General features: G+C 42.7%; 1 protein-coding gene across 6 annotated transcripts in view; it reads left to right on the top strand.

The window, feature by feature from the left end:
• Positions 1 to 11,893, top strand: part of TENM2 (teneurin transmembrane protein 2) — a gene marked incomplete at its 5' end in the record, with an annotated part of 486,538 nt that extends 474,645 nt beyond the window's left edge. For all 6 annotated transcript variants that reach the window (XM_083871601.1, XM_083871600.1, XM_083871599.1 and 3 more), the window contains 4 exons: positions 2,721 to 3,017; positions 4,202 to 5,816; positions 8,554 to 8,684; positions 9,941 to 11,893. In XM_083871601.1, the coding sequence (XP_083727727.1) occupies positions 2,721 to 3,017; positions 4,202 to 5,816; positions 8,554 to 8,684; positions 9,941 to 10,702 (2,805 nt within the window). In that variant the 3' untranslated portion in view covers positions 10,703 to 11,893. The remainder of the gene's footprint in view (positions 1 to 2,720; positions 3,018 to 4,201; positions 5,817 to 8,553; positions 8,685 to 9,940) is intronic.
• Between the last annotated feature and the right edge of the window lie 4,667 nt (positions 11,894 to 16,560).

Raw genomic sequence — 16,560 nt, 5'->3', positions numbered from 1 at the left:
GATGTGGTGAGGCACTGGCACAGGTTGCTCAGAGGGGAGGTAGATGCCCCATTCCTGGAATCATTGAAGGTGAGGCTGGCAGGGCTCTGCACAGCCTGTTCCTGTTGATGATGTCCCTGCTCAGTGCAGAGGGGTGGTACTGGGTGATTCACAGGTCCCTTCCAACCCAAAGTCTTGGCAGATTGTGTGAGCCCTCACACAGCAATGCTGCCTGAGCCCAGGCTCTGCCCATCCATGCTTTAGGCACATCCCATGCACACGTGTTAGAATCTGCACACCTGCCTGGGCACATCTCATGAACCTGAGAAAGGAACTGCCCTTCACCTTTACCTTACCCCACTCACAGTTTGATGCACCACACGTTCAGTGTCTTGCTGCAGTTTCAGATAAAGTCCTGATAAAATTCCCATCTGAAGAGTTTTTATTATGGTGCAGCATCATGTAAGTGATTTCTGTGGCCAGACCTTTCCAAGGCACAAAGGGCTTGTCCCTACAGCCACTTCAGCAGCAGCCCAGGGAAAACCAGGTGTGAGTAGTGAACAAAAGAGAAAGGGCTTGTTGAGTAATCTGCAGTCATGACTTGTGACTGCTCTTGGTGTTCCCAGGAAGGGTGGGAATTAGTCAGCCTGTTTGGGTTTCTATATAATTAATATGATACTGCAATTACAGTCTCAGATTTTACTTATTTTACAAATGCAAATGAAGGTACTGAATTGTCCAAGCAGGTGATGTTCATGTGTGCATCTCCAGGTGATATTTGCGTGTGTGCACAGTTCTTGGGTGTGTTATCATTTTTAAAGCCTCGCTAATTTTTGTTTTCTATGGCAAAATCAAATAACTATTACAATGCTTTTGAGAAAAGAGAGGATACCTGAAGTCAGACTTTCTTTCATGCAAATTGCTGTTGCAGTTACTGTAATGGAGGGAACAAACCCCAGAAATCCTGACTGGTTTGTGAAGCTTCAGAAGTTACAAAAAACCAAAATGAACAAACCCCCCAAAGCTAAAAATTCAGTTAATAATCTTTCTGAAAGGCTTTTTTTTTTCTTTTTAGAAAATCTCCCCACCATTAAGAAATTGAGCTATTTCAGTCATACACTAACCCTTTAATTCTATTGCTAAATGGTTTTGGGAGGTCAAAGCTCTTTTCTGCTGATAAAAAGGGGGGTTTTTATACCTCTGCCAGCAGGGTTGATCCTACAAAACAAGAGTAACCAGTTGAGAAACTACTGACGTTGAATTTGGCTTCCCTGGCTTTATTTTCATTGCAATGGGAGAGCAGAATATGACTTGTTTTGCCCCAAGGTGTTTTAAGAAAAAATCTCTGTCTTTTCTATGAATCACAGGGAAGTTGTTGCTGGGATAACCTTTGGGAAAACCTACAGAAAAGAGCTTTTTTTTCCCTAGTAATTGCCCACTGAGGAAATGCAAACTGTTAAAGAGATTAATTTCATTAATGGAAAAAATTAGGATAATGAGCGATAATTTGAAATAATTATTTCTTTACAAACACAAAACTGTATTAATTTTAAATGTGTCTGTATAACTGAATTTCTACTGAGTTGGTTGGGGTGGGAATTGGGTTTACCCCTGCCAGTGAATATATCTCAGAATAACTTTTATGTCCTCAAGAAAGGCTCAGGGTTAATTTACATATTGTTTGATGTACAGTTTAATTTTGGATAAGAGGAAACGTTGCATTATCAAAGCCACTGTAAAATATAGGCTTAAGAACAAATTCCCAGAAATTGATGAATACTTTTTAAGTAGTGATTGCTCTGAAATTATATCTAATTCAAAACCTTCTACTTTATTAATGATACATCTACAATTAAATTACTTAAGAAGCTTTATCAGGTTACAGCATTAGCCTGAATTCTATGGCTTCCCCCCAGTGAATATATTTTGGTATCTCTCATTATAGCACTCTCACTAGAAGCCTCCCCTTTTGACATTCTTATTCTCCTTTGCCTCTGTTTTGCTCTTTTATTTAAAATAAATAAAGCTGGCACTAAAACACTTCATGCTGTACTTTGAACGAAAATTGTAACAAAAAAAGAGGCGGAAAAAAGAAAAATATTTAACCTAATTATTCATCACCTTTGCTTTCAGCACTTGAAGTCCATCTTTCCCAGCCTGTAGGATAAGGATTTTAAGATCCCAAGTGAAGGATCTGTTGAATATTGGGAAAATAAATGAAAAAAACAGTTAATGAATGAATTCTAAGCAGGGTGTTGTAATTATAGAGGCCAAGTGGCTAAACCTCAATAAAGACACAAAAATTTCTTCTGTTGTTCTTAGAGTGGTTGTAGGAAAAAGGCAAAAAATTTGATGGTGGAAGTACAAAAATAAAAGAAAAATAGTAGGAAGTAGAAATATAGAATAAGTAGAAAAATATTTCGTGCAAAATAATTTGTTTCTCTGCACTTTAAGACCTCAGTGTGCAGCATGTCTGTCTGTTGTGACCATAATGGAAGCTTTTACTGTAGGATATCATCTCTCATATTGCAGTGAGACAGGAAATACCCCAGTGAGACTCAACAATATTTGAATACACTACCAAGTAGATAGCAAAATCGAGTTAACAGGAACCCCACACTTTTCACAAAGGATTTCCCTGTTGGGCAATCCTATTTCCCCAATCCTATTATATTTCCTATATAACCCAGAGGGGTGGCGTGCCCCCCGTGCCCTGAGCGCAGCCCCGTTCCCTCCCGCAGGTGCACGGCAGGAACCTGCTTTCCATCGACTACGACCGCAACATCCGCACGGAGAAGATCTACGACGACCACCGCAAGTTCACGCTGCGCATCATCTACGACCAGCTGGGCCGGCCCTTCCTGTGGCTGCCCAGCAGCGGCCTGGCTGCCGTCAACGTCTCCTATTTCCTCAACGGGCGCCTGGCGGGGCTGCAGCGTGGGGCCATGAGCGAGAGGACCGACATCGACAAGCAGGGCAGGGTCGTGTCGCGCATGTTCGCCGACGGGAAGGTCTGGAGCTACACCTACCTGGAAAACGTAGGTGGTGGTGGCGTCGTGTTGTCGCCCTGATTTTTTTCAGCCTTCTGATGTTTTATATTTTTTGTACTGGAGCTCTCGCGGATGTGACATATACAAGAAGTGATGTTTTGTAAACTGTGCATTCCTTCCTGGGGGAGGGACAAGTGGATAGACTTCTAAGTTGGCCAGTGGGGTCAAAGAGGTGTCAACCTTGTGGCCCAGTCAGTGATCAAACTCCAAAAACTATTTAAACCCTAATCCCAAATAAACGTCCTTCTTTCTCATTCTCACAACCGGACGCTGTGAGTGTAGCTTTTCGTGTCAGTCTGGTGACACTACGTCTCCTCCTGGCACAAGCTGCAAAGACACAAAGTTCTGTTTGGCTCCGTGACACCTAAATCACGCACATAAACTAGCTAAGATTTGATGTATCCCAGCTGTTAACCATCCCCAGTCTCAAAACTACTTATTTTTCAATTAGTCAACTGAATATGACTCATTCTTAATGGGAAATATTTTGTTTGTGGTTTCTGTCTTTTGATATTTTCCTGCCATAGAATGGCAATAAATTAACACAATGAATTGTGTTTAATTAAGCCCAAAAATGCATGACTAAACCTGACAAAAGGTTCATGTAGAATCAGGTAATTCATCTCTAATTGTTACTTACTAAATGAAAGTATGGTAGTGCATTTTTACTTAGCCTAATTAGCACACTTCAGTCATAAAAGTATCTTAAATACTGCATAACTGCATATTGTTTTCCCTTTCCCTTCTTGTAAGTAAACCAGAGCTGATGTTCTCTGCTTAGTTTCTCACATATTTCACAGTAACAGTTGTAAATTACAACTACTGGCAGAAAGATAAATCAAGTCATTTATCTAACTCCTCTGCATCCCCCAGGAAAAAAAAAGGAAAAATAAAAAAAAAGTCCTCCTACAGGGAGGACAGCTCATAGGTTGCTAACCTACACTTTCTGTGGAGTGTCAGCATATTGATTTCCAAGGAGCAGATCCTCTCATCTGGCAACCTGACAATATTCCTGAGCAGCTCCATGCCCCTGACTAATATATCTGATTCTCTTTGTACTCATTTAACATTAGTGCCTCTCCAGTAAACTTTCCTTTTCCTGAGAATTCCCTTTCTCAGGCCACATGCTGACAGCTGCTAACCGTGTGTTGTTGTTGTTGTTTTCCCTGCAGTCGATGGTGCTGCTGCTGCAGAGTCAGCGCCAGTACATCTTTGAGTATGACTCGTCAGAGCGCCTGCACGCCGTCACCATGCCCAGCGTGGCCCGGCACAGCATGTCCACCCACACCTCTGTGGGCTACATCAGGAACATCTACAACCCCCCCGAGAGCAACGCCTCCGTCATCTTTGATTACAGCGATGATGGGAGGATTCTGAAAACAGCGTTTTTGGGCACCGGCCGACAAGTCTTCTACAAGTATGGAAAGCTGTCCAAGCTGTCTGAGATTGTTTATGACAGCACGGCAGTTACCTTTGGGTATGACGAAACTACGGGTGTCCTAAAAATGGTGAATTTGCAAAGTGGAGGATTTTCTTGTACGATTCGCTATCGGAAAATTGGCCCTCTTGTTGACAAACAAATCTACAGGTTCTCTGAAGAAGGAATGGTTAATGCAAGGTTTGATTATACGTATCATGACAACAGCTTCAGAATCGCAAGCATTAAACCCATCATAAGTGAGACGCCTCTCCCAGTTGACCTTTACCGTTACGATGAGATTTCTGGCAAAGTAGAGCATTTTGGCAAATTTGGAGTTATTTATTATGATATAAACCAAATTATCACCACAGCAGTTATGACGCTGAGCAAGCACTTTGACACCCACGGGCGCATTAAGGAAGTGCAGTACGAAATGTTCCGGTCCCTGATGTACTGGATGACCGTGCAGTACGACAGCATGGGAAGGGTGACCAAAAGAGAGCTCAAACTGGGTCCCTACGCCAACACCACCAAGTACACCTATGACTATGACGGAGATGGGCAATTGCAGAGTGTGGCAGTCAATGACAGGCCCACCTGGCGCTACAGCTATGACCTGAACGGGAACCTCCACCTCTTGAATCCTGGAAACAGCGTCCGGTTGATGCCACTGCGCTACGACCTCAGGGACAGGATCACACGCCTGGGGGACATCCCCTACAAGATTGATGACGACGGGTTCCTGTGGCAGAGGGGCGCAGATGTGTTTGAGTACAACTCCAAAGGGCTCCTGACAAGAGCTTACAACAAAGCAAATGGGTGGAGTGTTCAGTACCGCTACGACGGACTGGGCCGGAGGGCTTCCTGCAAGACCAACCTGGGGCATCATCTACAGTACTTTTATGCTGATCTTCACAATCCAACAAGGGTAACTCATGTCTATAATCATTCCAACTCCGAAATTACCTCTTTGTACTACGATCTGCAAGGGCACCTCTTTGCAATGGAGAGCAGCAGTGGGGAAGAGTATTACGTGGCCTCTGATAACACGGGCACTCCATTAGCCGTGTTCAGCATCAATGGCCTCATGATCAAGCAGCTCCAGTACACAGCCTATGGAGAGATCTATTACGACTCTAACCCAGATTTCCAGCTGGTCATTGGGTTCCATGGAGGGCTGTATGACCCTTTAACCAAACTCGTGCATTTTACCCAAAGGGACTACGATGTCCTGGCTGGGCGCTGGACATCTCCTGATTACACCATCTGGAAAAAAGTTGGCAACGAACCCGCTCCTTTCAATCTATACATGTTCAAGAGTAACAACCCTCTCAGCAATGAACTGGATCTAAAGAATTATGTAACAGGTGAGACTTCTTCACATTTATAATATATAACACTACAGCTTGGAAGCTGATTTGGGAAAGAAATCCAGCTTCTTCTTACGAGCCCTTTGCCCAATCCTCACATCAAGTTTGGGCCATCTTCCTCTTTTGGTTATGAAAAGAACTGGATATTTCTGATTCCTTGGTACTGCTCTTCCTTGAATGAAGGGCTCTAAGGGAGAAGCCATCATGAATTATGGAGGGAAAAAAAATAAATATAAGTTTGCCTGAATATAAAATTTCAGCACAGCTGTAGTGCTCTTCCGTCTGAACTAGTACTGTATAAAGAAGTGTTCATTCTAATTCTGTATCAAGAAAAGTGAAGTCATGTATAGGATTCACTGGAAGGTTGGTTCAGAAGCACAAACCAGAACTGCTCAAATCTCTTTCTTTCAGGGCTACTTTCAAAATTAACTATTGACTGAGCCCATGGGCACATTATGAATTAGCACCAAGAATGGATTTAATTAGACCTCTTTTTCCTATTTAACTTTTAATATGCAAACAGTCTTTAGTCTTTAAAATTAAATCCTTGATGTTTTTTAAGATTATTTCATCCTGAAAGACTAATAAACGTTATGGATTGTGTAGAGCAAAGAAACAAAAGTAGTTTTGATCACATATGTTAGAATTGGGTAAAACTTGTAACCCTTTTTTAATTAGCAATAATTTTTCACTTAGTAACATCACACAGTACTTGAACTAGCTGCTGGCATTTTCTAAAAGGAAAGGTAATTAATATGTCTTCAGGAAAAGCTTTTTTTCAGAATTGAATATGCAGTACACAATAATTAGAGTAGTGATACCATTTTTAAAAAGGAATGATCCTAATTTTAGCAGTAATTTGACTTTCAAGAAAAGTCTGCATTTCCTTCAAAGAAAATCATAGCACGTTTCATTAGTACATTGCAACCTAACAGTAGGTGTAACACACCACAGGTTCTAGTGGAGCAACTTTGCAATTAGGAGATAATGTGATTTGTGTCTGATAGTGTGAAAATACTGGTAACTAAAATTACCTCGTTGTTCTAAATTCAACAAAAGTCCTATTTTCATCCACAACCCTTTGATTTTCAGCATCATCTTATTGTGTTTTGCTACATTCTGTAATTGTATTTATTTAATTTATCCATCCACTAGATGATATTTAATAAGATAAATTGCATTTAAGGACAACACTGACCTTGTAGTCTGTAAAAATACTTAATGGGTGATACAAATATTTGTTGCTGTAGGACTGAAAAGATAATCTTTAGCAAGAAGTGATTATGGCGGCACCTTTGTTGTCATAGTTAAAAAAAAAAAAAAAACACCAAAAAAAAAAAAAAAAAAAAAAAAAATAAAATAAAATAAAATAAAATAAAAAAAAAAAAAAAAAAAAAAAAAAAAAAAAAAAAAAAAAAAAACACCAAAAAACCTCTCCCCCAGAGTCCATTCTTACTGTTAACCCCTGACACTGCTTTATTCACAGGTTGTGCTGAAAACAAATTCCTGTAGAGAGTGCAGTGCTGCAAAGCACATTAGCTCAGCAAAATAGTAACTGTTTTGTATATAGGTGCTCCTCTGGTTTCTGTGGAATTAGAGCAGCTGAAATGAATTGTTCGGGAGATACCATTTGACCATAAAATAAAATTGAAACCTTATAAGGACCAGTAACCCTGTGCTGTCCAAAGGTTCAGGAAAAATACAGTAGGCACTGTGTGATGGGGATGGATACAGATACCTCGTAGAGGCAGAGTATTTTACTATTTATTTTAGAGTCAGAATTGACAAGAAAAAAAAAAAAAAGACTTTTGGGGAAAACAGGCTTTGCAACAACTCAGCTCACAGAAGTGGCAGTAATAGCATCAGGAGCCAGTGTGGGCCAGTGAGGAGAGATGGCCACTAGGAAAAAGAGGAGAGATTTTTAAGCAAAAGTTATCATGAAAACAGGGATGTTTCTGTGTCAAATGGAGTCATGGACTCCTTTTTTGTTAAAAGAGTTATCATTTGGATAACTAAAATACATCACTAGTTCTTAATACTTGCTGAGTAAGAATTACTATTATTAACTTAGTTACTCAGCTTTTACAGCTAGATCTGAGGACAGAGTTTTTGTGGTTGAACCCACATCTGGAACTTGCTGAGGCTCACCTCAGAGCTGAGCTGTAATCCTCCCACACAGCTCCTACTTTCCCTGGAGGGATGGGCAGGATATTCTAAATTTAGACATCTGATTTACAAATCTAGCTTCTCACTGCTTTTAGTGGAGCCTCCTGAGACCTGATGACAGCTGATAGAAGTAGGACATAGAAGAGAAGCCATGTCTTTCCCCAAAGGACTTTGAAGATGTTTTTAGAGTGTTAACCTAATAAAATATCATTATATAATACAGTTTATAGGTTACATAGAGTAGCCACATCTGACAGAAGGTGTCAGAAATGGAACAAGTACTGCATACTGTAAAATGTTTGGATAATTCATGTGCTCTAATGAAAAAGAATGGAAGAGCTGGTATATCCCTGATTAATTATTTAGGGTCAATTTAACATACTGTTTCCTGTGCCTGTTCATGGTGGATTGCTACAGTTCTGTAAAGTTTCACACTATAATATTAATTGTGACTTCAGTTGCTACTTCAAATTAAGAATGTCAAAGATGGATTTCCTAAATTTTTTTTATTTCCTCTATTTGTTCAATACATGTGTTTCTGACTTAGCTGGTCTCTTTTGATTTTTAGATGTCAAGAGCTGGTTGGTGATGTTTGGATTTCAGCTTAGCAACATCATTCCTGGTTTCCCTAGAGCAAAAATGTACTTTGTGTCACCACCATACGAGCTGTCTGAGAGTCAAGCGTGTGAAAATGGACAGGTAGGCAGAAAGATTAAATTACTTTTCTGGACAAATTTGCCCCACTCTATGGATAGAATCACTGGCTCTTCTGTAGTCACAGCAGAAGGCCAAGCACTTAATTCAGTGTAAAGTGAAGTGAATATAGCTACATTTTATACTAATGAACATATGCCTTTCTTGCCAGCCTTCGTTGTTATCACAATTACAGTGTCATTAGTTTGTCTTTTATTGAGTTATTCCTTGATTAACAAGTTGTAACTCGATTAACTTGATTAGCAATGACAAAGGGAGACTTTGTCAGGGTAATTTATCATCTGTTGTACCTTTGGTAAAACCATCCTAATAACGTGTTGCAATAAACTTAGGTTGGTATTTGGTTTACTGGTAAAAAAGGAGTTTGCTTCTCACCCTGTTAGAGGATTTCTTACCACAATTTCTCATTTTTCTAGTTAGAGGTTTTGATTTGCTACTCCATTTAACTTCAGTTACAGCATTCGTACTTACTTGTCAGGTTAAGGGTGAACAACAGTATATGGGTTTAACTTTCATAATAAATTTCAACCCATTTAATAAACTTCAGAAGAGTACTAGGCCAATTCCAAACCTACTCTTTTCTAGGGTTACTTCATCTTTTTAGTAATACAATAGAAATAATCATATAAACCTAAACATACCACTTCCTCAGGCTTCTAAGTCATTTGAGAGTCTAAACCCCCTCTTCAGGAATTGCTTTGGTGCTTTTGGGCCCAAATTTCATCTATTTTCAAAAAAGCTTATATTCATAAGCATTTTAGCTATAATAGTGGTTGAAATCTCTGGGAAAACATGTCCACAGGTTAAATGCCACCTTTTAATACATTGATACTCTTTGTTTTCAGCTCTGATTAAAATTGTGCTAGACTTGGGCCTTTCTTATTCATTATATGATTGGCCAAAATTGAAATGCATGGTGCATATATGCTACAGAAGGGGATGAGAAGCATTTAGTTGGTCTTACAGATGGCAAAATAATTTGCTGAATGAGTATTTACCTGATTCTAAACAAGAAATGGATGGATGGATGGATGGATGGATGGATGGAGGGATGGATGGATGGATGGATGGATGGATGGATGGATGGATAACTATGGGTGGTCTTTTGTAGTCTAGAATTTTTCCCTGCATGTCTTTCCTTTCAAAAAGTAAAGCGAAGATCATTATTGGTCTTTGAAATGAGTATGTTCAGATCTGCATCTTCTTTGGTATTTTCCTTTGTTTTGTTTTGCTTTCCCCAGCTAATTACAGGAGTGCAGCAGACGACAGAACGACACAACCAGGCTTTCATGGCTCTGGAGGGACAGGTGATATCTAAAAGGTTACATGCCAAAATCAGAGAAAAAGCGGGCCACTGGTTTGCCACGAGCACTCCCATCGTGGGCAAAGGCATCATGTTTGCCGTGAAGGAAGGCCGTGTCACCACCGGTGTCTCCAGCATAGCTACGGAGGACAGCAGGAAGATCGCTTCGGTCCTGAACGGCGCCCACTACCTGGAGAAGATGCACTACAGCATCGAGGGCAGGGACACCCACTACTTCGTCAAGGTGGGCTCAGCCGACAGCGACCTGGTCACCCTGGCCATGACCAGCGGGAGGAAGGTGCTGGACAGCGGCATCAACGTCACGGTGTCCCAGCCCACGCTGGTGGTCAGCGGCAGGACTCGAAGGTTTACGAACGTTGAGTTCCAGCACTCCACGCTGCTGATGAACATCCGCTACGGGCTGACGGCCGAGGCGCTGGACGAGGAGAAGGCGCGGGTGCTGGACCAGGCCCGGCAGCGCGCCCTGGCCGCCGCCTGGGCCAAGGAGCAGCAGAAGGCGCGGGACGGGCGCGAGGGCAGCCGCGTATGGACGGACGGAGAGAGGCAGCAGCTCCTCAGCACGGGAAGGGTTCAAGGTTACGAGGGATATTATGTCCTGCCCGTGGAGCAGTACCCAGAGCTAGCAGACAGTAGCAGCAACATCCAGTTTTTAAGACAGAATGAAATGGGAAAGAGGTAACAAATTAACCTGCTGTCATCCTTTGCTGGATGAATCAGTAGTCGTAACTGTTATCTCCTCTCCTAAGGAGATGAAGACCTAAATGGGGGCACTAGGCTGAGCTACTCTGGGATAGTAAAGTGGCAAAAAAGCTCATATTTTTTGAGTTAAATGCTACTGTTCAAGTGATTAAAAACCACATCCTGAAGTGGACTAAAGCCAGACTGAAAACTCTTAACCGTACAAATTAAAAAGTACCCCTGAAATATTACCCACTTGTTCTGGGTCTAAAGAAAAACAAAAAGAAGGCCTCGTATTGTATTACCTCACTCCATTCACACGTGAGCAAACTAAGAAATCCAAGTGGGCCACTTTCACTAACCAGCTGATGAAACACAGATGATTCAGACTGCTTGTTTGATAAATATCCAAGAGGTTTTCATTTAAAGCAAAATACAGATGCATTTAAAACATGACTTTGGGGTGATTTGTGTGTAGCAACTGGAGGACAAATGAAATGCAAGTGAGAGCGCACTGGAAATAGGAAAGGAAAATATATTTAAAAGTAACAAAACCACACTTGCACTCTGACCCTCCACTTGTCTGGCCTGAAGCTTAACTTATTCAAAGAGGGCAGAGTGTAAAGTTACATTCAAAATGGTGGCTATAAATCACTACAGATAAATTTCATACTCTGTTTGTCTTTGAAGATTTCCATTGTGGACAGTATAACACAGTTACAGGGTGTAGTCTGTTTAGATTCAGTAGTTTGTTGGTATCAGTTCCAGTAGAGCTGTGGGCATTGTGTTACACTATTGCAAATGGGCACCACGTCAGATCACCCTGTACATACATCAGCCAGAAGGCACAATCACTGTTTCAGATTTAAAAATTATTAGTGTGTTTGTTTGGTCGAGAAACTGAGACAATCACATTACGGTCACCACAAAAAAAAAAAAAAAAAAAAAAAGAAAAAAAAAGTCTAATAAGAACTTTGGTACAAGAACTTTTTTGTAATATACATGTATGAATTGTTCATTGAGTTTTTATATTAATTTTAATTTGCTGCTAAGCAAAGACTAGAGACAGGCAAAGATAATTTATGGCAAAGTGTTTAAATTGTTTATACATAAATAAAGTCTCTAAAACTCCTGTGAATTAGTTGTCTTCCATTGCAAAATCTTGTAAAAGCGATTTTTGTCTGGCTGTTTCTAATGCACACAGCATTTTGTATGTGGAAATGACTTCCTGTGGTTCCATGGATCCTGCAGGGTCCTGCTGGTCCTTTGATCTCTGGGCAAGCAAAGTCCTTCACACACATCACCCAAAAATCTGCTTAGGACACAGGAGAAAATTGATAAATGCTTTAGAAATGTCCTCTCTGCACCCCGTGACTAGCAGCCCTCAAACTGCCGTGTTTCAATTCTGGAATTAGTTTAATTGCACTGAAGTAACCTCTAAACAGTTTGAAAATGTAGTAACATAATATTAAATGGAACATGCAAGGCTGTGCTGTGAGCCAGGAAGTCTCCATGAAATCTGTCGTCTTTGGGAGATTGCTTATTTCTACCACATTTAAAAATGGGAGGTAAGATCAAAGACCCTCTCCTAAGCAAACAGTCACTCCTGGTGATGATAAAAGGGAGCCATCCATCACCCAGAGCCCTGCCGCTTTTATCTCATTTAAGAATGTAGCTGGGGAGCTCTACTTAATTTTGAGAACAGTTTTGCTTTTGGGGTTGCAAATGAGGTTTTTAATGATTCATGATAGCAACAGAGATGCTTGAATTGATTATGGGCATAAATTCACTCCAGGGCATTTTTAGAGCTGAACAGCTCAGTGCCTGTGTGGTGCAACACCTGGTGCACTCAGAAAGCACATTTAATTTTTCTGTGCAAATGAGAGCCACCCAGCTCTGCCTGGGAGTTACACCTACCTGTGCACCCCATGGACACCCCCAGCCCTCTTATCCTCTGAAGAGGAAGTCTGGCTGCATTTTCAGATGAAGTCTTGATTGCCCATCACTGCAGGTGTTTTTCTTTGCTGAAGGACTTGGAGTGCTGTTACATTAATATTTTGTTCTTTACAAGTGAAATCTCTTAAGGAAGTGAGTTTTTTAATGGGGGAATGAAACATGAAATCACAAAGTGGAGACACTTTGCGTTATTGCGGTTTGCCTGGATTACCTGGCCCTGTCCTGGTAAGCTGCTTAGCTCATTTTTTGGGAAAGAATTTTTCTTGCAGTTTGAGAAGGTTGAAACGAGAACCTGTCACACAGTCCCCAGTGTCCTTCATTCTGTTACCATTCTCCTAAAGCTGAAACTCTTTAGAACTGGAGACTCTGCTACTTCAAAAGAGAACTCAGTTAAGCTAAAAGGGAAGCTTTGAATATTAATGACTATCAGAGGAGATGTAACAAATTTCAGGGGATGCACTCCCTGCTCATCTCCTTTGCAAGTAACATACACCATCAGGATGTTCTTAAACAGAGTTTTGGGAGATGGTGCTAAATTCTCACCAGAGATGATTGATCCAGGGCTAGCTGTGGTTTCCAAAGCCAGTGTGCAGTTCAGCACAGGCTGTGTGGAAAGCCCCAGCAATACACTGGAGCTCTTAGGCCCAGCTTAGTGTCGTGCAGGACCTGATTGAGGTCATTCCCAGCTCTGCCACTTCACTTTCCCTGTGTTCCCAGACAGACTCCCAGCCTCACTCCCATCCACATGGACCACCCAGCCTGTCCTTTTGGCAACTGAACTGCACTGTGTCCAGTGACTTAGAGAACCTCGTGTGGTGGACCAAAGAGATTGGAGAAATTGCTGTAGTTTTTGTAATTATGACAAAAGAGCTAAATTCTCTCGTGCCTGGAAAAAACAGCTGACTGGTAGAGCCCATTCTAAAGAGTTTTCACTTAACTAATGAGGGAGATAACTGGACTGGTGTGGCCATGGCCAGCTCTCTTATGGTCCCATCCGAGTTTCCCATTTCTTGAAGCATCTGTTTCTCCCTTTTTCTTTCCACAACCTTCCCTTTCCTTACCTCAAACTGGTATCTCCCATTCCTTTCAAAGCTCTTGCTTTTCCTCTCTTTTCCTTGCTACACTTTTCCATATGGAATAGATGCTTAACCTAAAGTGCTGCCAAGGAGATGGGAACTGGATTGTTTTTATGAGGGAGTGCTTAAGTGATGGCTTTGACAGTGACACTGTGTCTGTGTCCCCAGTAGCACTGTGACCAGGACAGAACAAGAGCACCCATCAAAGGACCTGGCCTGAAAAGGACTTCTGGCTGTGGGAAAGCACAGAACACGAGCTCAGGCCAGCCCAAGTACATGAACATGGGTTTGCCCTCCCAACTCACTTGAGTGCAAGCCAAGTTGTTTGCAGAGAGATCAGGAATCCAAGAATAGGCTTCTGTTTGATGCTAAAACCAGATGGAAAATTAGCATTAGAGTATATTTCCTTTTTCCTATTGGATTTCTGTAACTGAAGGAATTTAATATTTACAACTTTGCATTTCATCTTGGTAAAAAAAACCCTGTTGTGTTTCCTGACTTATCCCAAAGTGTGGATTGGCCATGGGTGCAGCATGTCCTGCTACACACCCTGGCCCTCGCCACCACGGGTGTTTTGCCTCTTGAGGTGGCACCCGTGGCACTTTGGCCACACGATGGCAGTTCTGCCCATGAGACACACAGAAAGAGGTGCCAGCCTTTGCCTCCTGGCACTGCCCCACCCACAGCTGAGCCCTGTCAGCCTTCCTTAGGGTTGGTGTGTCTCAGATTAAGGCACACACAGACATTCCTCCTAAAGCTGGGCCACACCAGGGGATCCACACTACTCTCATGGGAATTAACAAAGGAAAGGAACCACTTAGGCCTTTTGGGGGATTTTTTTGCTGTCTGTAGTGCCATGGCTGACACAGGAGCACACACTGGGCTCTGAGAGTGCACAGAGCCGGACTGAAACCTGCATGGAAGCCTGGCTCTGGCACTTGCAGTTTTCACTGCCCATCCCTTAGGAAATGCAACCTCTCAGAAATTTCCTGATAAAAAGGACTGTGCCAACACCATTCTGCCTCTGTAAGCCAAGTCCCTGATCTTCATGTAGTCCAGGCTCATCATTGCTGTAAGAACAGAAGAGCCAGACATCCTTCACCTGCCCTGAATACAACCATGGCACTGCCTTCCAAGGTTCTTCATGCTTGTTGGTCATTTCCTGTTTGAGAGTCCAAGAAAACCACATCAGGCCTGAATGCCATTGAATAATTTGCATTCACTCTTTTGTGCTGTAATTTCTGTAAAGTTCACCCCTTGACAATAGACTCCCAACAGTTCTCAAATAAGCACTCAATAATGATCAAACACGGGAATATGTTCAACACACAGCCTTGAAGGTACAGCCCTAGGGCACTCCAAAGGTAAAGTTTCAGTCACTGAATTGTACTGTCCTGTGTTCATCTGGTGATCTTCCATGAGAACCCCATGTGAAGGTCAGTCATAAGCTTGGGTGAGCTTTGAACTGTGACTGAGTTCAAAGGGGGGATTTTACCTAACAAATTATGGCAGCTGTAATGAAGAGGTACCAGGACCTCTCTGCCTCTGAGCTGCCTCTGAACTTTTCTGCCAACAATATAAGTTCCTTCCCAGCCTCTTCCAGTAGAGCCTGCAGCATAAAAGTTCCTTATTTACAAGGATTATTTAGTTTAAACAGTACTCACTTCATTTGAAACCTGTCACTCCTCTGGAACCAAACTCACTTCTCCACCTCTGTGGCATCAAATTCCAAGGGCTGTGCTACAGAAGAGGGTCAGCATCCACCACAGGACAGATGCTGGCACAGCTGGAAAGGTGTTTTACTCCGCACATCTCTGAACTGGCAGCAAGATCTCAGAGCCTTAGAGCCACTTCCAGCCCACAGAAAACAGTGAAGGAGCATGGGCAGGTGGCTCCACTGGGCAGAGCCTGTCTCTGAAGGCTGTGTTGCTGCTTGTAACAATAAACAGACATATTGTATGTTGTGACTGCTTGGTTAGGTTGATAATATCAGAACAATTCTGTCTCCCTCCCCCTGTACGTCTGTCATCTCCCCAATGAGCACAGTTATATGCAACCTTTGAGCATGACTAAGAGCTCTAGGAAGGCAAATACCATTGCCAGTGTCAAAGCACCAACTCCCCTGGGCTGATAAAGCCTTTTCTGCTTCTGCCTAACCCAGCAGAGCAGTGCTGGGCACAGCTGAAGCTGTGGTCATGAGCTGTGTGTGTGTGCAGCAGCAACAGCTGAGGTGCTGGGAAGAGCAAGTGGCATTTAGCAAGCAGCTGAGACTGGGTCACACAAAAAGTCATCACAGAATTCTTTGCAGCACCCTCACAGTGGGGCCGGGCCCATCATGCTCAGGGGTTAAGTTGGTAATGTTAATCTCAGCTGACTGACAGGGCACTGTGCCAGCTCAGCCTCCCCACCACAATCACCAAAAATAAGCAAAATCACAAGGGAGGAGGCACCTGTGTGATGTGCTCAGGTACCCAATCCAGGCATGCAGCCAGATCTCCAGCAAGCAAACAGCTTGGCAGGGAAGGCAGGGACTGGACCCTGCCAGCCTCCCCCACACACAGGTTAGGGTCTGCCTGCCAGCACCCTGCAGCCTGCCCAGCCTTCTCCACCACCAGCCCCAGGAGGCTCTTCTAACCTGCTGACTGTGGGTTTGCACCAGGGCAGGAGTCAGTGCCCAGCAGATGCCCTGCACCCAGCCATGTTCTCCAGCTCACCTGGATGGAGCTCAGCAGGCGCCACCAGCCCTGCCCAGGCTTCCCCACACCTCCTGCAGCAGGAATGGGGTGTTGCTCTTCAAAACACACATCTAATGTCACAAGTTAGTCTT

The sequence above is a fragment of the Zosterops lateralis genome (assembly GCF_965231275.1).
Source record: "Zosterops lateralis genome assembly, chromosome: 14".
NCBI classification, from domain to species: Eukaryota; Metazoa; Chordata; class Aves; order Passeriformes; family Zosteropidae; genus Zosterops; species Zosterops lateralis.
This window is presented reverse-complemented; position numbering and strand designations above follow the sequence as displayed.